At 40.7% G+C, this 24,841-nt stretch overlaps 1 protein-coding gene across 3 annotated transcripts in view; it reads right to left on the bottom strand.

Annotated features, from left to right (window-relative positions):
* Adcy8 (adenylate cyclase 8) overlaps window positions 1-24,841 on the bottom strand; it is a 196,116-nt gene that overhangs the window by 129,322 nt on the left and 41,953 nt on the right. For all 3 annotated transcript variants that reach the window (XM_042699949.1, XM_042699948.1, XM_042699947.1), the window contains exon 2: window positions 22,909-23,058. In XM_042699949.1, coding sequence (XP_042555883.1) covers window positions 22,909-23,058 — 150 coding nt within the window. The remainder of the gene's footprint in view (window positions 1-22,908; window positions 23,059-24,841) is intronic.

Consider the following 24,841-nt stretch of genomic DNA (forward strand, 5'->3'; position numbering starts at 1 on the left):
TGGGGAAGGAATCATCTCACCAAATAGAGGGAATAGTGATCACATTGACATACTCATCAACAATGAGGTGGCCCTTACAAGGTGCCATGTCCAAGCACAGATCATTCATTTAGTCTTTACCACAACTGATAGGATAGGCGTGAGAACATCATTGTTTCAGAGACATCGAAATTCAGGCACAATGAAGTTAGATAGCTGTCTCAAGGGTACAAACACATAAATGGGGGCATCTAGGTGTGACCTCAGGTATATGCCCTTATTTGAGAATTCTAAACACCAAGATCTATGTTATGAGGTCTGATTTGGAAACTGTCCCACTCCCTAATTTTCTATACAGTATCATCTGCTGCTTATTCATGCAGCTGAGGAATTGTTACTTAATGGTAGTAAGGAGTGAGCCCGAAATTGGCATCGTGGTCTGTCCTCAAAAAGGTAGTAGAGAAGCCTCATTTGGTTGGCAGTTTAGACAGAAAGCAACTTTGCTATATTAGAACAATCAAAACAAACAAGACCAAAGAAGCATCATGACAGAAATTAGCCCAGGGCTAATTTGCCTATTCCAAAGAGATGCAAAGATAATAGAGGTAAAATCTGAAATGCTTTGGAGAGTTGGGATTCCTAGACCAGACACTGTATTTTTTTTCTCTGTTTTGGAGCTTCTTGTGTTACAACCACCCAGTGTGTTCTTCTACATGTCTAGTTCACTGCACATCTGGAGCAATGGACACTTGTGGGCCCTCACTTCCTCAACTTCCCCATAGTCACTGACACTACTCCATCATCCTCACTGACGCTACTCCATCATCCTCTCTAATGGTATCATGCTCACTGACGCTACTCCATCATCCTCACCGACGCTACTCCATCATCCTCACTGACACTACTCCATCATCCTCACTGACGCTACTCCATCATCCTCACTGACGCTACTCCATCATCCTCACTGATGCTACTCCATCATCCTCACTGATGCTACTTACTCCATCATCCTCACTGACACTACATCATCATCCTCACTGACACTACTCCATCATCCTCACTGACGCTACTTACTCCATCATCCTCACTGATGCTATGCCATCATCCTCATTGATGCTACTTACTCCATCATCCTCACTGACGTTGTTCCATCATCCTCACTGATGCTACTCCATCATCCTCACTGACACTGCTCCATCATCCTCACTGATGCTACTCCATCATCCTCACTGACACTGTTCCATCATCCTCACTGATGCTATGCCATCATCCTCACTGACGCTGCTCCATCATCCTCACTGATGCTATGCCATCATCCTCACTGACGCTATGCCATCATCCTCACTGATGCTATGTCATCATCCTCACTGACACTACTCCATCATCCTCACTGACGCTATGCCATTATCCTCACTGATGCTGCTCCATCATCCTCACTGATGTTATGCCATCATCCTCACTGACGCTATGCCATCATCCTCACTGACGCTATGTCATCATCCTCACTGACACTACTCCATCATCCTCACTGACGCTATGCCATTATCCTCACTGACGCTACTCCATCATCCTCACTAATGGTACTCCATCATCCTCACTGACGCTACTTACTCCATCATCCTCACTAATGGTACTCCATCATCCTCACTGACGCTACTTACTCCATCATCCTCACTGATGCTACACCATCATCCTCACTGACGCTACTCCATCATCCTCACTGACGCTACGCCATCATCCTCACTGATGCTACACCATCATCCTCACTGATGCTACTCCATCATCCTCACTGATGGTACTCCATCATCCTCACTGACGCTACTTACTCCATCATCCTCACTGACGCTACTTACTCCATCATCGTCACTGACACTACTCCATCATCCTCACTGACGCTACACCATAATCCTCACTGATGCTACTCCATCATCCTCACTGATGCTATGCCATCATCCTCATTAAAGGTACTCCATCATCCTCACTGATGCTATGCCATCATCCTCATTAAAGGTACTCCATCATCCTCACTGATGCTATGCCATCATCCTCATTAAAGGTACTCCATCATCCTCACTAATGGTACTCCATCATCCTCACTGACGCTATTCCATCATCCTCACTGACGCTATTCCATCATCCTCACTGACGCTGCTCCATCATCCTCACTAATGGTACTCCATCATCCTCACTGATGCTATGCCATCATCCTCATTAATGGTACTCCATCAACCTCACTGATGCTACTTACTCCATCATCCTCACTGATGCTACTCCATCATCCTCACTGATGCTACGCCATCATCCTCACTGACGCTATGCCATCATCCACCATGCCTCATCACACTCCTCCTGGATGCACCTTGAGTTCTAGGTTCTTGGAGTTGCCATTCCTCTGCTTTTGTTGTACTTGTTGAGGTGTTCTTTTTTATTGGGGTGACTGTGTTTACCTTTGTAAAAGTAAATGTGCCTTTCCTGAGTATTTCTCCTTTATTCATCCCTTATGTCAAGCATTTCAGAGTTTAGTGCTGTAGTCCCTTCTTTGCTTTCTTGACATTGCCTCCCTTGATTATCTTCTCCAGACAAATGACATACACATGTTGATATGTTCCAGGGATCTTAATTGTGTGTGTGTGTGTGTGTGTGTGTGTGTGTGTGTGTGTGTGTGCGCGCGTGCTGGTCCTGGGGCTTGAACTCAAGGCCTGGGCACTGTCCTCGAGCTTTTCTACTCAAGGCTAGCATTTCAGTCACACAGCTCCACTTCCACCTTTTTGGTGGTTAAGAGGAGATAAGTGTGTCACAGACATTCCTGCCTGGACTGGCTTTGAACTGAAATCCTCAGCTCTCGGTCTCCTGAGTAGCTGGGCTAATAGGAGTGTGCCACCAGTGCCTGACTGGAGAGAAACCATACTTCTATGTGAATCTCTGTGCTGGTTTCTAAGCTCATGTAGCCAACTGCCAACTTGACAACTGCACAAAGATAAACAATAGGAAGCCTAACATTAACAGGAGCAAAATATGCCACCAACATGTTCAGATTTGTTCATTTTTGCATTCCTTTTCTGCTCTTATCTTCCTGTGAGTCTGTGGGAAAAGAGTGGAGATAAAGACAGCAGAGATCATGTTTTACATACCTGATTTCTTAGTATGCTGAAACATGTCAAATGCTCAGTAAATATCTGTTTCATGACTTGGTTATTCACAGTGCATCTTTAAGGAACACTCAGGATGAACGAGGTATAGGAGATGGATTGGAGGAGTAAGGAAGGCAGCACACAGACACTCTTTGATTGGTTGAGAAGATCGTTTGTAGGAAGAGCCTTGCACACTTTGGTAAGCCCAAGAATTACTCCAAGAGTCTTTGGGTACCAGGGGATAAGAGTTGAGAACAGCAAATCCTCATGGTAACTGTCTATTAATTGGAGTATTCAATTGACCAGAACAATCATCTCATTTGCCTTTTTTTTAAAAGATGCAACAGTGGTACTCACTAGACACTATGTTGGAAATTTACTATACAATTTGTGCATGGGGTACGGGAGGTGAAAAAATGGGAGAGAGTGGGAAAAGGGGGGACATCATACTCATTACCTGAGTTACGAAATGGTCATTCCTCTGTACATCACCCTTATAACAACAGTAAAAAATATTTAATAATAAAAAGACACCAGAGGTTTTGACGAAGTGTGGCCCATTGATCTACATATTAGTTTACAGTTTCTCATCATGTGGATTTACCTAAACCTTTGTGGTCCAGCTCTCAACAGAACTGGGGTCAGTTTGCAACACACACTTACGTGCACACAGACACGTGCATGGCATGCACACAAAATGAAACAGATCAAAACGACCTGACTTATCAGGAAGAAAACTATGTGCATGGCAATCGAAATGAAACTAGAAATCAGACAACATTTCTTAAAAAGTAAAAAAAGGCTCAAAGAAGCTGTTTAGAAATTGCTTCCCAAACCTGAATAGTGACATCTCTCAAATTACCTCTGGAACCAGAGTACTTTGATATTCTCTCAGGGGGGCAGTTTGTATTTATAGACCTGTTTTGTAGTCAGTGTGAAAGTGCTCTGTTCATTTTAAATGAATTTTTTTTCTAGTTGGCATTTGAGAAACCATGGGTGTGAGGCCCAAATACATTTACACCTGTTTTTCATGTGCCTGGTAAGAAGAATCAGTTTTGTTCTGGAGTAAGACAGCGGGTTTCAATTTGTTTTGTAGTGAATTGATCTTGCTTTAGCATCAATTTCTTTTTGCCTTTAAAACGAGAATGGTATCCAACCTCTCTTAGAGTGATCCCTGTGACAGGGACAACCAGAGTCATGACATAGAATGGAGCTCAATAAACGTTAATTGTGTCCCCACATTCTTTCCTTTACACATTGAGTGCTTAAAATGAACCAGAGAAATGCTTACTAGTATAAGAGCATTCTACTTTATCTTGTGCCTTTTGGAGAAATCACAACCTAACCTTCTCCTTTTTCATGTGAAGCGGATGGGATGGAGAAAAAAAAGAGGTGATGTAGAAAAAAAATCCTATAAGGCATTTGGATAGGACTAAGACAGCCCAAACTGTCTTAGTAGGCAGGCTGCTTGCACGTTAGGTAGGTTGTTGTGTGTTAAGGGTTGTGCTTGAGTGGTGTCTTTCACAGTGGTTCTTGGCTTGGTGCCATGTCACTTGCTGTGACAAATGGGACAATAAAAAGCATGAGAGGAGAAGAAAGATGTTTGGTTTCTGAGTCCCGTGTTTGTTTTCCCCCTAATAATGCTTGCAACCATGAGATTACCTGTGAATACCCCTGAGACCATGGCACAAATACACCTGAGACAGGCTATGGGAAGATTAGGGCCACATGTAAAAAATTGGGTGCCTTGGTCCACAGTCTGATGAAATACTAAGGAGTCCAGAAGCCATCAGCTTCACCAGCCAACTGGAGACTTATGAAAGAGCCCAGGAGAGAAAACCTGAGCTGATCAGACCTGAGGAACACTTAGCCAAAAAACAGTAGTGTAAGCAAACCCTTACTCTCTCAAGCCACTCCATTCTAAGCTCATGTACGACAAAGCAAAGATCGCTGATGCACCAAGTTCACAGATACAGGAAGGCAGAGTAGTTGCTTAAATTACACAATGAGGAAGGTGGACTGGCACCCCGAGAAGTTCTTGTGAATGGCAGTTGTCACTTAGCTTGTCTTCTGGGACCTTCCCAGAGATGGAAAAACAAAGCCTATTTCATAGCTAGGAGAAGTAAATGCAGTGAGGTACCAGATATTGTGAGAAGACATACCACAAGGTGGGTATTATAATCTTCATAGGTGAGTATATTGGATCAAAAGTGAAGATCTTTGCCCAAGAGATTTAACAACTGCAAAGAGCAAAACTGGATTTGACATAAAAAATTTGACATAAAAGTCAATGCTTATTTGGCTACTTGTGTGATAGATACAAAAAACTTCTCAAAATGCTGTTCTTCTATCTGTAAAGCTAGCACTGTTCCTCAAAGAACTATTCATTTGTTTGATGGACTCTGTACCTCCCCTGAATTTTATACTCTATAATCGAGCATGGTGGTATTTTCTAGCTTCTGTATTGAAAAGGTCTTTGGTGCTTCCTTATGGGACCCCTGGATCCTGAAGAGTCCAATTCATGCACAAGCTAACAACTCCAGTAATGGGAACATGACTGCAGAGATCTAGCAGGAATAAACATAGAAGCAGTGTCGCAGGTAGGGCACACAGCATTCTCTGCCCTGCCCAATTAGAGCTAGCTGTGTTTTCCCATTCAAACTTGCGATAGATTCATGAGCCACAAATCAAATGTACTGGCCCACGCACCACAAGTAAAAATGAAGTCGATTAAAATAGAAAGCATCAGATTCAGTTGATTATACAGGTATGCATCACTTCATGCATGATGTCTTTCTTTCCCATCTAAGCCTTTGTGTACTAGATCAAGATATACCAGCTTCTTACTGGGAATTGTGTTGAAAAATCTAAAAGGTGCAAATATACCTTCCTGAATTGAAGAGTAGGAAAAAGCTAAAGACTCTATTTCTGCAAATTCAAGGGTTCTGGATATGATTTGGAATTTTCTTGCATTTATGCAAGACTGAGAATAAGGAGGCCATATACAGACCACTCTTTACATACTTCTGGTTTTAACTCCGTTCCTTCAAAGTCCAGTCATGAACTCTATGGCTGTTCAGAAGGTAGTAACTGTCCACCTTGTGTCAGAGTGAAGCTAGAAAGCAGCTTAGCCTTGAAACTAATGGTTATGGTGATGGAGGCTCGTGCTGATCCCTGCCCTTCAGGACCAAGGGAAGGTGCTTCTTCAAGTCGAGAAATGGAAAACTGATCGTGGCAGATGACAGCCACTGCCAAGGTCAATGGGCAAGAACAATGCCAGCCTTTTTGTTTAATGGTGGCAGAGGTACAAGGAGAAGGAAGAAGGCATTTTAAAATTTCATCAGCATTCTCAAAAAGATCCTTTTTCAAGCTTATCAGGACCTCAGAAATTACGTATGCCCTGGAAGTCATTCTGAATGTGTATTTGCAAATGCCACCCCACACATTTTTCTACCATTCTATTACATACCCAAAGAGCAGGAATATTTGACTCTATTTGATTATTCAACTGGGTTTCTCTCAATAAATAGTAATTACGCCTGATATAAGCTGGGTTCTGTATATATGGCTGGGTGCTGAATACAACTCTAGCCCCGAAGAGCCCACAGCCTGTAGGAATACAGAAGCTTGCCAAATGCATACAAAGTCCCATCACAGAAGCAGATCCCAAATTCTGGGATAGTAGGACTGCCATGTGGGTGAGAAAGGGATGCTTGTGATACCAGGTGAGTGGGACATTTCATTTCAATGACTAAGAAAAGGGAGATAATTAGACCAGAGGCTGGAGGGTCTGGGTCTTCTGCAGCTTCACCACCATGGAAGAGAACCAGCTGTGTCAGCTGTGAGCTGTGGTGTCTGAAAATCTCTTTTCTGGATGCAAACCTCTGAGATCCACTGGCTAAGGAGCAGAATCATCACTTTTTATCAGCTTGTGTCACTGTTTATGCTCACGAGGAGAAACATTGCCAATCAAACCTTCCAAATTTGCACATCAAATATGATCAGCCAAGCTGACCTAGACATTGTATATACTATTCATGTACTCATTCATTTTTTTCTTCTACTGTTTCAACTGACAAGTAGTAGCCACCTCTTTCAATATAAGGTGAACTCCAATTTCCTTTGATTTTTTTAAGTTACACACTCAAAGCAAGTATTTAAAATCAGTTCACTCTCTGATGATTTTGTTTGTCAAGATTTGTTTTCCTCAAATATCAGCCTATTCTAATCTCCATAATCTATTATACAATATCATCTACTACTCATCCATGCATCTGACATACTATTATTTAGCAGACATGTAGGAAGGAGGGAGGTTGTGGCAGACATTGTGCTTTGTTCTGGGAAGGGCGGTGGTCAAACTTCACCCTGCCTTCACTGTGCTAGCAGTCTAGTGGCAGAGAGACTGAAGACTGCAATAAGATATTCATAATGCTAGTATAGAAGGCTGCAGAGGGTGCTGTGTGTCTCTTGCATATTTCAAAGAGATACTAAGAAAACAGTTGTGAAAACTGAAATGTTTTGAGCTGCTGTAGAGTTAGGATTGGAAAGATGAAATACTTCCAATTGATAGTCAAAAGATATGTCTCTCAAAGAGCTAAATAAAAAACTCTGCTGGATAATAGCAATGGAAACAAAGGAGGCGATACAGGACAGAGATCAATGAGAACGCCCTCTGTTGAATATGAAAGATGTAAAATCTAAGATGCATTTGACTACAGACAGAAGGGAAAGGATTCTTTAGTTTATGCATATTTATGGAGAAGGAACATCCTGGGAAACTTCCCTTAATTTAATAAGTATTTAACTCACCAGGCGCCGGTGGCTCACGCCTGTCATCCTAGCAACTCAGGAGGCTGAGCTCTGAGGATTGCAGTTCAAAGCCAGCCCGGGCAGGAACGTCCGTGAGACTCTTATCTCCAATAAACCACTCAGAAAACTGGAAGTGGCGCTGTGGCTCAAGTGGTAGAGTACTAGCCTTGAGCTGAGGGACAATGCCCAGGCCCAGAGTTCAAGCCCCACGACCGACCAAAAAAAAGTATTTAACTCATTTGACATAGAATTTTTGAACGCTTAAACATCAGGGTTGATATTATGAAGGGGAAAACACAAGTGTGCATGATCAATGAACTTGCAAGTTAGCAAGGCACATTTACCCTTTGCCACATGTAATTCTAAGACTAAGTTGAGAAGTATCAAGCTTATCAAACTCTAGTTTACTCAGAAAGCACTGTGTTTGAAAATCTCGTTATTTTGCTTCAGGAACTCAGGACTTGGTCCATAGCATGTATTCTAATGCATTTATCCTAGCAGTGAGTGATGACGCAGATGTTACTATTCTGAACAATCTGAAGGAGGTGCTAAGGGAAGGGATCTGAGAAAAAGTTAATTATTGTAGAATTTTGGTTAGGCATGAGTGCCTGATCAAAAGTCCTGAATAATGATACAGAAATTAACAAGTTTACAAAATGGGCCTGAACCAAACCTGCTAGGAATGGAACTGTGATAGATCTTCATGTGATTGTATGGAAAACCACCAAGCTTGGAAGAAATGACTTTCTGCGATGGTTTGTAGCTCATTACTCATGGTAGACAGGTTAGGACAAAGTTGGAAGGGCTGGGAAAAATAGTTTGGAAGAGCCACAAGAGTATTAAAAAAGCAAAATAAATCAACTGGAAAACCCACCTCATGAGAGAAAAGCAAAGGAGCTCCCTGAAGAAGGCATTATTCTCTCTGCAGACAGGATGTGTCCCTGGAGAGTGGAGCTGCACAGCAACCCTGCTAGAGAACAGACTCGGTGGGCTGCTGTGTCTCCTTCTAGAGTAACCTCAATGTATGCTCAACTACACTTATTCCTTTGACCGAAATAATCCCCAAATGCTTCCGACTGCACATATGTACATGTGTACCACTGTTGCTCACATCAGAGTCCTGTCATAAACATGGGGCACCTGGCTCTGGCTAAGCTGATAACATGATCATTGGGACTTGAGATTTTTGGCATTTGAGACTGAAAGTCTTCAGTGAAGAAGAGAGGGTAGAAAGAGTTGTAGACGGTGAGGACATGACATTGGGTTGTGTATGGGCTCTAGAGCCAGAGTGCAGCTTTGACTACAAGCTCTGAAACCTACTAGTGCTACTTAACCTCTCTGCTTTGTGTTTTCTTATCTATGCAAAGGAGGCAAAAATACCACCCATCTCATAGAGCTCTTCTGAAGATTAAGTAATACATTTAAAGTATATCAGAGAATATCTTGCATGCAGTAAATGCTGTGTAAGAGCTACCCATAGTTCATTCTATCCAGGCAACATCTAAAGTGGGTCAGATTTCATTCTAAAGGAGCAGGAAGCTACACTGTCATCCTGGTGTTGGTGTTGGTGTAAAAAGTTGCTTCCAGGCAGCTTGACACACAGGAACATATTCTGTCTTAGTTTAAGAGATCAGAAGTCTGAAATCAAGGTGATGACAGGCGTTTTATTCCTTTTTCTGTCGCTAACAACATGATGCCAGATGTGTGGTATGTTACAAAGAAGAGGTTTATGTTGGCTCAGGTCCCAGGTCAAAGTGCTTTATGTGGTGATGGCTTTTGGCTAAAAGAGGTCCAAGGCAGATGAGGGTTTCTCATTGTAAAAGACTAGGCATGGGCAAGAGACGTATTCACATTAGCTCTCATGGCAGACACACTTTGGGGATTAGTCACCAATCACACCAATGGATTAATCGGTTCACGAGGATAGACCCTAAATGTCCAATGTGGTCTTACCTTTTAATGGAGTATATTTTAATATATTTCATCATAAATAGAGTATATTTAATAGAGTATATTTATTTCATCATGAGATTTGTAGGAAGCCAGCCATATTTAAACCATAGCAGCAGGGTAGGGTCTCTCTGAGTAAAGACATCCCATGAGCTGAGTTCCCTTAGCTTCTACCAGGAAGACTCATAGATAGATTTCCCTCATGTCTGCCTGTGTCTTCACATGGTGCTGTATTTGCATCTCTTTCTGTCTTTGGGTTTCTGACTTTTAAGACATAATTCTTACTGAATGAGTATTCACCCTAAATCAATAGGAATTCATAAACTTGAGTACACCTGCAAAGGCCTATTTTCATATAAGTTCACCTTCAGAAGTTGACATGAATTTTGCAGAGAGAGTATTCAATGCTGTACAGATGAGCAGATGTAGATTTTTTAGGAACACAGCTCTGGCTGAAGGGCAGACCACTGTATGAGAGTTAAGAGTCTTTTAAGTAATCCACACAAGACATGGTGAAGCCATAGAGTTAGACAAATAAAAAATATATATAAAATATAAACAGAAGTAGAAGCAAGAGTTCATGATTATGACTAGACAGACGTCAGAGGGGACAGAGGAGAACATGAAGAGCTGGTGGACAAGTGGTATTCTTCACTAGGATGGGAAATACTGGAGGGATAAAAGCTTTTGGGAAGGAAAGATCCGTACTTGCTGAGCAAATAAAAGCTGAATGATTATCTCACCTTGTGCCAAGTTTCTTCTTGCCTCGAGAAGAGTTCTCACCTCTCGCTCAACTTTGGATGTTTCAACTGCAAACCAAGAACATTTCCCCATCCTTTTTAAAAAAGACCAACTTGTAATTTTTGGATTTTCATAAATAACTTACAGAAACAAATTGCACTAGATTACAGTAGCCACCCACTTATCTGACTCACCAACCTACCCAACTGAGGGAGTCTTTCAGCCTGCTCAATTCTCATAGTGAGCTGGTCTTTTCCAGTCCACCCCTCACATCTGCTCCATCAGCTGTGTCACTAGAGTAATATTGGGTTCCAAATTTGTTTATGTCAGTTGTGTTTGCTATTGCTTTGCTCAAGTTTATGCGAGTATGGTGTGAACAACAAAATGTGAGTGCAAAAAGAAAACAAGCTTTTGTTTGTATGAAAAAATAAGTTGAATGCACTGAAAAATCTCAGGAACTGTATTCTAAAAAAATCCATTGCTTTCAAATAGGCAGAGACAAAACATTTATAGAAGATTAGGAGAAAAGAAGGTCTAGAATGGATTTGCACCAGGATTACTCTGATACTATTGTTTCCCTCTTTTTCATGCTCAATTTCTTCTGGGTATGGCTTATGCGAAACAGAAAATAGAATTCCCATCAATGGGCATATACTTCAAATCCAGCTGCCATAAGCTATTTTGGGCCTCTTTCGTTTAAAAACTTCTATTTTTTTCTTCTGGTCTCTTGGTCTACTCCCACTTTTGAAACAGGCCTTCAGGTGTATCAAGGAAACAAAGCAGACCTTCCATTCACATTTCCCACCTCCCTCCCTCCATTCTTCTGCTCTCTTTTTTCTTTCCTTTTCTCCCCTCCTTCCTTCCTCTGTTTCTTCCTTTATTTCAGTATTGAGTATTGAACCTGGGAACTAATTCTTGCTAGACAAACCCTCTACGCTTAAGCTGCACTTCCATACCTTTTGTTTTTATGCCCTTTTTGAGGCAACAGCTCATAAACTTTACCGAAGCTGGCCTCAAGCTAGCAATCCTCCTCTGTCTGCCTCCCAGGGTGTGTGCTTTAATATGTCTCTTTGGCATTTTCTGGTTGGGCTGTATAAGCCTCCACTTTTAATTTTGCAGTCACAATTCTTAGTACGTCTTTTTGAGATAGAATCCCCCAAGTGTCTCCCCAGCTTTTTCAGGTTGGATCAAAGGTGTTGAGGATCATGATGATGACTGATCTTGTTTTGGGGGGGTGGCACTAGGCTGCCTCTGGGTATGCTAATTATATGCAAATAAGCATAGAGTGATAGACCTTCGGAGTCAAGGGTATTTCAAATTAGTACTGTTCAAGGATGGCAAAGCTGAATAAGAACACAAATATCACGAGGAAAATCTAGAATCAGAAGGTTTTCGAGAAACTCAAAAAATGACCCAAGTGATCCAACAGTGAAGGATCTACCTCTACCTGACTCTCACCTATTGAGGACATAGTACGCCACAAAAGTTTGTGTGCTAGCCAATGGTCCAGGCACTTTTTAATAAATGGCTTGATTCCTTGCAGCAACCTTGAGATGTAAGGTTATCATCTTTGGCAGATGAAGGATTAAAGGCTCAGAAACACCACGTGGAACCATGGAACTGACCTCTACACACAGAGCATGTGAAAGACCTGTATGAACTAAAAATTTCTATGAACCAAGGCAAAAGAAATCACTTATGAGTGACAAAGATTTCTGAAAGAAGGATGATGGATGAGCATCAGGTTGGTGAGATTTTTCACAGAAATAGCCCCAACATTTGTGGAGTTGTTGCAGTTGAAGTAACACGTTTTCAGACATTACGTTATTTGTCTCTTAGAACGCCCCTGTTAGGGCAAGAATTATCACTTTGAATTGAGAGAGAAGGAAACTCACACACAAAGTGGTTCAAGGAGTTGCTGAGAATCACACTAGCAAGTTAGAAATAGAAATGGGACCAGCATCTAGGCCAGAAATGTAATGGTAACCACATGCAGAGTTTTAAAATGTTTGACATCTAAACTATTGTCCTTATGCTATATTTCAATGAAAGAAAGAGTCATCTGGAAAAAAATTCTAAGCATAGCTCCTGTACTATTTGTATTATCACCATAGGGATGGCTGTGAAGATAATTTTATCCTCTGAGATTGTACTTCTAAAGCTCGGGACATTTTATTGTTCTATTGCTTGCTGCATAGATGTTTATTTTATGGCTGAATGTGTGGAAATGTGAGAAAAATCTCCAACAAATATATGGACCATTGTTGTTAGATGTGATCTAAGTATAAATCTATCACAGATAATAAAAGCATTCATAACGTCCCATTAACTTTAGAAATGGTTGAAATTCGTATAAGTAGCATGTTCTACTTATCCAACATGCTTCAAATTTCATTCCAATGTAAAATCAATATGCAATCAGTATGAAAAGTTATGAATACAATATCTTATATGCCCCATTTTATACTGTTTTCAAAATATTCTAAATCTCAATTTAGACCAAGCATATTAACATGATAGCTGCTACCACATTAGATAGAGCAGAGATTTTTTTTTCTGATTTCTAGCTCAGCATCCTGGTACTCTGCTAAACTAGCTCATGAAGATAGATAAAGCAAGGTGCATAAGGAACAAGAGGAGTTTGACATGAAGGGTCCTGGCAGAACAAAATGTCACCTCAAAGGAGGCAATGATGTAAAGTAAAATGTCAATTTTACCTGCAGAGTTTAAGATATCCAATACTAGATGGTAAAGTATACAAAGGCCAGGTCAAATGGAAGCCACAAGGAGTCCTGGAGCCTGGAAAAGTCTGCAGTATAAGAGAGGGATGCCCTCTAGGAGCTGTGGCCTTTGGTAAAGAAGTAGAGCAATGATCATTCCTTAACCCAGCATAATAAGACCTGGGTATACTGGTGCATTGACCGCTCTTGGCAGAGAGCTCTGAGCTCTCACCCTCCAGCCTCCTTTCAGAGCCTCTGATTGGCCAAATCCTACTAGAAGCCCACTGATGCAATCTGTAAAGGTTATCCTCCTGGGGCACAGAGAAAAGCAAGAGAAGGATGAAAACTGCATATGGAGGGCAAATAGAAAGACCAGCAAAGAATCACAGGCACACAACTGAGGAGTTTGTTAGGGTGGGTTTCTTAATGGAGCATTGAGTACAGGAAGGATGGAATGGGTACCATGATGGAGAGATTTGATCTGGGGTCAGGTAGAAATGCGCTGTAATATGAGGTTTGTGTTCCATGATAAGTAGCAACCCAAGGGCTTTGGGGTGAGCTCTTACAAAATCAATCTTAAGCCTTAAGCCTTCATTCTGACAGAAATTAGTGCTCTGGGCTAGGTTTTGAGATGTGGGTTAACTATCCTCATCACCTCTCAAATGAGCCAGTTGAGAAGTAGGTTATGGGAGTAAGACAGGGATCAAAATGAATACTTTATTGCTAGCAAAGGAATGGCAACTTGACTGCAAATGGAGTGGATGTGGGTTTCCTTTCTTTCTGCCAAAGTTCTTTCTGACTCACAAAGAGGCATAGTAACTATGCCACGGTGGGGCTCCCTGGGCCCCTGGACATCATTTAACAATCATAGTCCTGAGAAAAATAATTAGCAATGGCAGCTTGCCTTATCATATCAACAACAGATGTGGAGGGACACGGTGAGTTGAGAGAAAGTAGTGCTTCTGGATTTATGTTCTATATACTTCCACAAAGATCAGAATGTTTCTAGAGTGTTCTGTGCCATAGATGCTAATAAAAACAGGACCAAGGAACATACAATTTCTTTTTGAAGAATAATTTTAGGATATAGTGACTCCAAGTAGCTAGACCAGTTCATTCCAGTGAGGGATTCAAGGACACCAATTAGGGAGGTAAATCGTGGGATGACTTTACCACAGAGGGATTTGAAAGGAAATATGGAGTAAGTATTACATATGTATGGTAAGATGACATAGTCGATGGGATGGTCAGGTATAAGAATACGTCACAGACAGGAATATTTGTGTATGGGGAAGATGAGAAATTGTGGACAGGCTAAGTCATTGGTGCCCGAGACACGTGTTGATGAATCTGTGTAGAAGAATGTTGGACACTCTTCTGGCACTGGAAGCTCAGAAGAGAAGGTGCAGCTAGATTTAACGATATGGGGGAAAAAATCTAGCCATGGTTAAAGTAGTGATAAATCACAAAAAGAAAGCCAAAATGAGGAATCAAGGAGCAAAGCTTATATTTAAGGAACAATGGAATGATGGAACAATGCTTATATTTAAGGATCAAGAAGAAGAAGGATACATGAGGGAGTTGAAATATGAATGAAAGAAGTAAAGGCCGAGGGATCCACTATAAAATAAAGGAAGGAAATTGGTTAAGAGAAGAGAGTGTGGCCCAGGCATGGGGACAAGCCAGTAGAGGTCAAGGAAGGACGCACACTACTGTTGGGTGAGGAGAACAACAGGGCTGCTGAGATGGTTTGAGGATGTGTTCCAAGAGTCCACGTGTTAGAAACTGAAGCCACTGTTACTTGGAGGTAAGGCCCTTGGAAGGTAATTGGGTAAGAAGAAGTCGTAAGAGTGACCATGATGGCATTAGTAACTTTATAAGAAGACCAAAAGATCTTAGATCATTTGCTTTGTCTTTTCCTATGATGCTTCTCATCATTTCATGATGCAGTGCGTAAGGGTTCTCATTATCAGTAAAAAAATAGTGGTTGTTGGGCTGGGAAGGTGGCTCAGTGGTAGGGTGCTTGCCTCACATGCATGAGGCCTTGGGTTTGATTCCTCAGAACCACATAAGCAGAAAAACCCAGAAGTGGTGCTATGGCTCAAGTAGTAGAGCACTAGCCTTGAGCTGAAGAGCTGAGGGACAGCACCCAGGCCCAGAGTTCAGGCCCAATGACCAACAAGAACAACAAAAAATAGTGGTTTGCTATTTGCAAACAAATGTACCTAATGCAGTTTTAAGGAAAAGAAGAACATCCTAGATTATTGAGAGGTTCCAGCTAACCATAGCTATTGATACACAATGTTAAATTAATTAAAATTTAAAAAATATAATTTCTCAGTTACACATCTCATGTGATGCTCTCCAGTCTAAAGCATTTTTAGATAATACTGATACGAATAATTCCTATCATCATAGGAAGTTCTCTTAGACAATGCAGTTGTAGAACATTCTATATTGGGGAAAGGTAATGACTGAAGTGCCTTTTACCTTTTTCCCTGAAAATATATGAAATAAATTAAAATGGAACCATAAAAATAAATAAAACTATAAAAAAATGGAGCAGAGAGAAATATATGCTTGAAGTAGTAAGTCGACCAAAGAGATATCTCCAGCTGAAGTTAAGTTTGTTAAAGTTTGCTTAGACACATTCTTCAAATGTTGAAGTATTTCTGTAAAGACATAATAGTTGAAGTGGATCAACAGAACATTGGTTGGATTGATAGTGTATGAATTGAAACATCCTTTACTATTAAGAAGAGATTGCATCCCTGGTTCAGGGGACAAGGACTCCAGAATCATACTACAAAAGGCAACAGATTTACCAAATCTATTCATTCACAAATATCTGGCATGAGAGAATATTTGGGAAACATAATGTTTTGCAGGAACTTTATGTCTAGTGCCACTGGTTTTCCTCTTGGTTTCTGTTTTCCTCTTCTGGGACTAGTTATTGTGAAAAATATGAATTACACATTTATCCTGTCCCCAAGAACTCCTAGGATTGAAGCAAACTAAGAGTGCAAATGAATGTGGACAGCTTAGTCCCAGGGGGTTTGAAGGGGTGATAACAGCTGAGCTGAGCATTACATAACAGATGATGTTAGAGGTGAAAGGAAGGTTACCAGGCAAGGAGACCACAGAGTATAGGAAACTAAGAAGAATGTGCAGCGAGCAGTGAGTATCTAGTAGAAGCTGAGGACAATGTACATAAACCATGCTAATCAAAGAGAAAAATGGACATGGTGCATCGTCTGTGAGCGGCCTTGACTTGAAAGACAGAAAATAGCCATCAAAAACAACTGGATAACAGTAGGCTGAAAGAAATGAGAAGGCCCATCCAACTGGAAGACAGAGAACCAATATTCTGAGGCTCTAATAGTTTTTAGGTCAGCCTCGATTCTAACTTGAATGAATGAATGACAAAATTCTGCCTTATTTGTTCACTGAATCTATAGCTCTAAGGCACAAATATGAACTTACCTAACTCAGAGATCAGAAGCCAGTGGGGATGCCCAATGTTCTCATTCAATCTACTGTCCGATCTATTATCTCATACCAATATTGTCTAACAAAGATATTTAAGTTAAATGGATTTTCTTTAATACAGCTAAAACATCTGCTGCTTTAAAAATTATCTCCTGCTGCTGCAACATATGGTGTCATCAGAAACTTTATTCCAGTGCCCCGGAGCCTCGGAGATACCTCGAAATGCCATGATTACCATAAAGAGCTTTATGCAATTCTCAGAGCAGAGAGAAAAACAATTAATTCATTTTAATATTTAAAATAAATATGAGCCATTTGGGTCATTTGGGAGGAGAAATGGGATTACAAAAACTGCAATAATTAGAATCTAACTCCCGAAAGAGAGATGTTCTAAGATGTAACTTCCAGCTGGAAAATTCTGGAGCAGGTCTGTTTAAAGACATGTGCTCGGCACAACCCAGCATTTCCTGAGTTGTCTGTGAGTGTTTTCTGAATCATGCTTTTAGTAGGGGTTTAATGGTCACGTGTCTTTTTACTTCTACAAAAAATGCTTTATGACAACCCTTGTGTAGGTAGATGAAGACAGGAGTCAAGATTTAAGTCCTATATAACTCAGTTAAATAGCTATTAATCAGGAGAGATGGTGTTCCAACTGTGCTCAGGTAAGTCCCCTAGAACCAGATGACCTGGAGAAAGTAGAGAACACAGGTACTTGGGTCTAGTCTTTAATGGTGATGAAGTGACAGAAATACAGGTTAGTAAATATTACAAAGTATGACATATTTTAGAATAGTTAGCTTTCAAGGTACTGTGAGTGGCACTACAAGAAAGGGATTTCAACTCTACCTGGAGGTAAAGACAAGTCTCATGAGAAAAGGATGCTGGAGAAGAGGAGTAGAAACACGTTAGGAGGCAGGTGAACTTTCTAGGCTGAGAAGATCACATGGCCTGAGGAAGAATGTGGGAGAGCAGACAGAGCCCAGATTCGAATAGGCTTGTCGGCCCATGTTTAGAGGCTTAGCTCAACACTGATGTAAACTAGTGTTTCAGCTAACACTGTGAATGGGAAGGCTGGATTTGAACATGGACACTGTATCCTATACAGACAATGACAACAATTCCATTATTTTCACAGAATCCTATTGCGCCTGGAACACTTGCTCTGCCTTAAGCTAAACAGTTCTCATCCTTAATCTACACTACAGCCCTTGGAGGAAGACATTATAAATAGGTTTATCTAATGCCAAAATAAAGGTTTTCCGAGGGGAACAGTGAGCCTATGTTCCCACAGCCGGGAAGTACAAGAAGTGGTATTGAATCTCAAATCTTCCAGATATCAAGTATCTTCTTTCAATACCTACTTGCATGGGCTGTGAATTAGGCTAGAAGTTTTTGGATGGAGAATAGACTGAAGGGCTAGAAACTGGAGAGCAAGACAACTAGGAGACGATTACTATGTTCCACATTAGTACACTGGGCAACAGAATTTAAGAGAGGAGAAGAAGGGCTGGGAAGGTGATTCAATGGTAGAATGTTTGTCTTGCATGCATGAGGCCCTGGGTTTGATTCCTCAGCACCACATAAGCAGAAAAAGCTGGAAGTGGCTCTGTGGCTCAAGTGGTAGAGCACTGGCCTTGAGCTGAAGAGCTAAGGGACAGCGCCCAGGTCCAGAGTTCAAGCCCCACCACTACCAAAAAAAAAAAGAAAGGAGAAGAAGGAGGCTTAAATCATATCTAGCTTGTACCAGTACTTTGCTATTTTTTCTCCCTTTCTTTCCATAATTAAAGTTCTCCTCATTCTTCAGACTCAATTCAGGGTAAAAAGTGAGTCTTACTCATCTTTGTCACGTGATAATGCTTAGCACGAACACATGTCTGGGTGGATAAATACATAAATATTATCCTACAAAAGTAAGAAAAGTGAGGGAAAGTCTGGTTGGAAGGGTTGGATAAGAACGTGGAAAGGGGTAGCATTGATCAAGACACACTACACATAAATTGCTTTGGTGAATGGCAATGCCTTTGTACAACTACCAAAGATAACAAAAATATTAAAAAAATATAAATGCTCGTAATTTCCCCTCATCACTCGGAGTCCATTTTCTTCAGATGTTTGCTTGCACTTTGTCTCTGTATGGGGTATTTATTACTTCTTCTCCACTCAGCTAAATCTCATTTGCATGTCAGTTTGGACAGCATTTCTTCTAGGCAGCCACTGGTAAGCCTAAAATTTAGCTGCAACCCTCCATTGTTTCCAACAGTTTGTGGAGCTCTCCATTTCTTTCAAGAACTCATGAACTCTGGAAGGTCAGGAATAACTCACTGGTAACATTTCCAATGCCCTACAAAGGTCACCACACACCAATCAATCAATCAATCAATTAACAGTGAAGCAAATAACTGATTTAAATATTTCTTTGTATTTTACCATGAACTAAAAAGAGTTCCTGAAAAGTCCCACAAAGCTTGATTGCGTCTGTGGAATATAGCCTGTTTCATTTTGAGTTTGTAATTGCAAAAAAATGCTATTAATATCCAAGCGAAAGGAACTTTCTGTCTGTCACTTAGACTCTTAAAGCATCCCCTTTGTTGATTATAGAAATTTTTATTGTTGTTGTTGGTTATAGGTCTTGAACTCAGGGCCTGGGTGATGTCCCTGCGCTCTTTCTGCTCAAGGCTACCACTTACCATTTTGAGCCACAGGTCCACTTCCAGTTTTCTGGTAGTTAGTTGGAAGAGTCTTCCAGACTTTCCTACCTGGGCTGGCTTTGAACACCATCCTGAGATCTCAGTCTCCTGGGTAGCTAGGATTTCAGGGATGAGCCAAAGGTGCCCAGCTGATGACAAAATTGTGTGTGTGTGTGTGTGTGTGTGTGTGTGTGTGTGTGTGTGTGTGTGCGTGCGTGCGCGCGTGCGTACGTGTGTGCGCACACACACACACACACACACACACACACACACACACACTACTCCTGGGGCTTGAACTCAGGCCCTACGCACTATCCTTGAGCTTTGGTGCTCAAGGCTAGTTCTCTACCACTTGCTCCACAGCTCCACTTCAGTTTTTAGTGGTTAATTAGAGATAAGAGTCTCACAGAGGTCCCTGCCAGGGTGGCTTTGAACCAAACTGTGATCCTCAGATCTGATTCTTGAATGTCTAGCATAATGGGGATGAGCTACAGGTACCTGGATGACTGTAGAATTTTTAAGAGTTGTAGTAACTAATTTGCTCTGCAATGAGGTAAATAGAATACATTTGTCAATGACATGATGATCTTCTAAAAGATATGAATGTAGTGTAATGATTTCTGCATACCTAATTTTTGCCCTAGGAGAACAACTATCCTGAAACACCTCCATATAAATAACCTTTGGTTATTTAAGTGGAGACAAGCCAATTCATAATGTTTTCTCAAATGAGTCCTCTTGAGACTGAACTATATTGTCTGACTCATATAAGTAATTATACACAATAATGCTAATGGAAACGCTTCACTGAATTGCAAGGGCATTACACACACTATTGCAAATGTTAAGGAGACTTTTCAGGCAGGGTATTATTATCTCCTTGCTATGGATGGAGAGATGAAGACTCAGAGCTTGCTCAAGTGCACTAAAATAGTAACTAAGCAGAGATTTTTAAACCCAGGGCACTCTCCTTTAAAAGCCCGAATCTTTTCTCCTAGACTTCACTGAGGAACTCTCAGGGATAGTGCAGACCTACAGCAGTGCTCGAATGTCAATGGAAAGTAACTTTAGAAGTGAGTAGTACTGAGATAACTATTTTGGACCCTAGAAGAAGGAGAAGCAATCATATGACAGGAATACTTGGCTATAGTTGTGAACATAGAGCTAGGAGAAACCTACAGCCTAAGAAGCTTCCGTCAAATAAAATCATCCATGATAACTATGAGATTGACTTATAATTTTGTATTTACTGAAGCACATTATTTAACTTGAGGCAAATGCATTGTGGGAGAGGAAGCCACATCCTCAGGAATGGATGAAGAACTTAGACCTGTGGGTTCAGTGACATATGTGGCCAGATAGGAAGTAACAGAACCAAGATCTTTTCACCACATTTGAGATGTCGTTTTCTATCCCTTCTATATTATTAGGTATTGAAAGATTACCCCGATGAGGCTGAATTACAAGATTACAGGGATTCCAAGATCATTAGAATCAGAACTTTAATACCAGGAAAGCAAGAAGAATCGTATGAATTTAAGGAAAGGACTGTCAGTGTCTCTGATATCTTGCAAATATTGCATAAGAGGTATCCGACAGCTTACCCACAATGCAGCTCTTGTTGTGGTAGCACAGCAGGAGAAGTTGAATACATTATTAATAAGTGCATTCTCCTACTTGGCACAAGTCCCATGGAAAGAGTAATGGGCCAGTCTGGCAAATGCTCTGTTTTGCATGGGAACATAATACTGAGTCCTGGGAGATACTCATGCATATTGCACAAAGTGTTTTCTTTTTTTAAATGAAATTATTCTTGTAAATTATTCGAAGAGCTATTCGGAGGATCTATAACAAAACTATGAATGGGGTCCTATAATTGTTTGTAGGCACTAACTTAGAAATATCTCTTCTGAATCCTGTGAAACTGGAGTAGGATCTGCATGTTCAGGGGTTTCCTCTGAGACTTTGCCTCCAATGGCCACACATATGGCAGGGGGAGGGGAGTCATGGCAGGTTGCACCTGACCTGTTTGCCATTGTCACCCAGTCCCCGATTCACTTGCTTACTTGACTTGTGCTTTCCTCATAATCCACTCAAAGTAATCAGAAAGAAAATGTCCAGTCTTTCAGATATTTTACTCATAATTTCTCAAATGATGAGTGCATGAAGTTTAAAGTAGCAAATGTGCTCACAACAGTATTATGTGCAATAAGATATAATCTTCAGCTGGGAAGGTGGCTCAGTGGTAGAGCACTTGCCTCGCATGCATGAGGCCCTGGGTTCCATTCCTCAGCACCACATCAGCAGAAAAAAAAGCTGGAAGTGGTGTTGTGGCTCAAGTGGTAGAGCGCTAGCCTTGGGCTGAAGAGCTGAGGGACAGCACTCAGGCCCAGAGTTCAAGCCCCCAAAACAACAACAACAACAACAAAAATGATAGAACCTTAAGAAACAGGGCCTAGTATGACATAACTAATATTTACTGTGCCTAGAATTCCCCAAAGCATGTAAAGTTAGGAGACTACATGTTGATTTTGAAACCCATTTCCAACACAATCTGGATATTTCTTTTTAATCATCACTTTTCAGAAGCACTGGTAGATATGGTTTTGAATACATGAGTGGCTTTTTTAGAAGCAAATCATTATCTTTTGGAAATTCATTTCATTTTGGAGAAACTTATCACTGGAGAGCACAGCTATTTTTAATAGCGACTCCATCAGCCTACTCAAGATCACTTTTTATTTCAACCAGTTCAAACAGGAACTCATTGCTCCACCATTCACACCACCTTCATCCAACCTGTGTTGCCGACTACATCCCTGGTTCTGAATTTGACATCAAGTCTATAGCATTTTTCTTGTACAATAATATCTCTCCTGAAAACTAGAGCAAATTATTAGTAATTAGACAAGTATAAGATTCTAGGCCAGGGTGGAGAAGGGGGGAGGGGGGAGATGGGAAGGGGAAACAAAGGAGGAGGCAACAATGCTTGATGAGAAATGTACTCATTATCTTGCCCATGTAATTGTAACCTCTCTGTATAGTATTTTCACAATAAAAAAAAAGAAAAAGAGAGAGAATAAAAGATTCTTCCATGAGTCTACTTCATAATTTAAATTCACTGTGTAGTGTTCCAAGAAAAAAGGCCAAAGATGATTTTATAAATGACAATGTTTGTCATACAGATATTAGCCAAAGGTGTTAGAACGATATTTGGTGAGTGCCAGTTATTTCTTGTAGGAAGCAAATAATTAGTGTGGAAGATAAGACCAATCCATTTTAGCTTAGGAATCAAATAACTATTTTAGACCCTTGCAAATCAGAATATGTTTGAAAGGAAGAAAAAATCTCTGTATCCTGGAGACGGACTCAAGGATAACAAAGGCGCATGGCTTTTACCTGTCTTTGGTTCTCTGTCTCCAGGCGCAGCCGGGCCTCTACACACCTCCGTGTCTCCAGGAAAGCTTGGCGTTGGGCCCGATCGGACAGATAACTGATGAAGATTCCAGCTGTGTTCATACACATGAATAGAATGGCCTGGGCCACAACCTACAAGAGAATTTCAAACACAACGCGGTCAGTTTAGACAAGAGCTGTTTGTTAAGCAAAGAAAGAAAATGCACAAAAGCAAATAGATAAATAAACAAATATCAGAGGGAAATTTTAATTAGTAATCCAAACACTTCTGCTGCATATTAATGGGACCCTATCCTTCTTTAAGATCTTCAGAGAAAAGCTAGCCCTCATAACCTCTCTGTCCAATTTGAAGTTTCTTTTCCCCAAGTTGGGCCTGAGCCTGGAGTGGAGCCCTGAGGGACTACCAGGTCACAGTAGGGAGATCTGGTTGGCTGGTTCTTTTTTCCTCAATTTGCCACACCTTTTTCCTCCATTAGCTGAACGCTGGAGCCTTCAATAGACTGAGACTTGGGTGGGAGGAAGCAGAAGAGGCCAATAAGAAACAGGAACAGTATTATTCAGTGAGAAACAAAAATGCTGTATTTTGATGTCAGTATGCTTTAGTTCCCTTATGCAGAATCCCTTGTTTCTAACTCAAGAAAAGCTATCATGTTCTCTACTTCTTTTGATCTCCTTTTCTGATATCCTATAACTAGGCACGAAAATCTTCCTTGACCCTTGAATTAAGATTCCTACTTTTCTTTTTGACCCCTTTTGTACCACATTCCTATGAAAAATGCAAGGACTATTCTGGAAGAAAGTCAAAATATGGAGAAAGGGAATTACATTTCTCGATTTACACATGCAGGGCAGTTAAAGCTCAGGAAGTCCAAGTGCCCAAAGAACAAAGTACAGCTGTGTCTGCTAGAAAGTGAGAGAATCTTCCAAAGAGCCAGTGAGAGGAAGCACGGAATTCTCATAGAAGCTTTCTCTGAGCCACACACCCACAGTGTAGATGGTGAGTGGCTGAGTCAGGGATATTAGAACTGAGCTGAGATTTAAATGATTTTCTTGGAGTGCTGGGGATCAAGCCAGGGCCTTGTGTATGCTAGACAAGTACTCTATCATTGAGCTACATCCTCAGTCCTTCAACTGGAGAGAGAGAGAGAGGGAGAAAGAGAGAAAGAGAGAGAGAGAGAGAGAGAGAGAGAGAGAGAGAGAGAGAGAGAGAGAGAGAGAGAGAGAGAGAGATTCATTAATTGCGATTATATCAATCACCTGCTAAAATTAAACAAAACAAAAGGCATCATTTCTTAATCATACAGCATTCACAGTGTCCTGAATATAACATAAAATCATATGCCACAGACATTAGAATGTGATGCATTCTCAAGGGAAAAGAAAACCAAGACACCTATTTTGATGAGTAAGATACTGGGATTAGCAGACAAAAATTAGAGCAGATAGTATAATTGATATGTGATATAAAAGTAAGTAAGCTAGTAATGAATGAAATAAGCATAGAAAGAGAAACAAGAGCAAGCAAGAAAAAGAACAAGATTAAAGATAGGAGCATTATGATATATACGTGGGGTCTCTACATAATGATAAAAGTGTTCATTCACCAAGAAGATATAAAAAATTCTGAAGTTGAACACATTTAACAATACAGCCTCAAATATGCAATGCAATCTATGATATAAATGTATGTAAATCTCTGTAATTCTTTATAAATCCGCCACTATAGAGGTCTGTTTCAATACACTTTTCAAAGTTACTATATCAAATAGATAAAAATAGAATTGAAGATAAGAGGCAATTTGAATATTCCTTCAGGTAAAAAATTTGAAATGGAACAGAGTACCAGCCAGTATGGATAGTACAAACTCTTTCTACATACATATTGAAAATTGTAAGGCAAGATCTCATGATAGAA

Source organism: Dipodomys spectabilis, unplaced genomic scaffold (genome assembly GCF_019054845.1).
Source record: "Dipodomys spectabilis isolate Male_0828 unplaced genomic scaffold, ASM1905484v1 ptg000264l, whole genome shotgun sequence".
NCBI lineage: Eukaryota > Metazoa > Chordata > Mammalia > Rodentia > Heteromyidae > Dipodomys > Dipodomys spectabilis.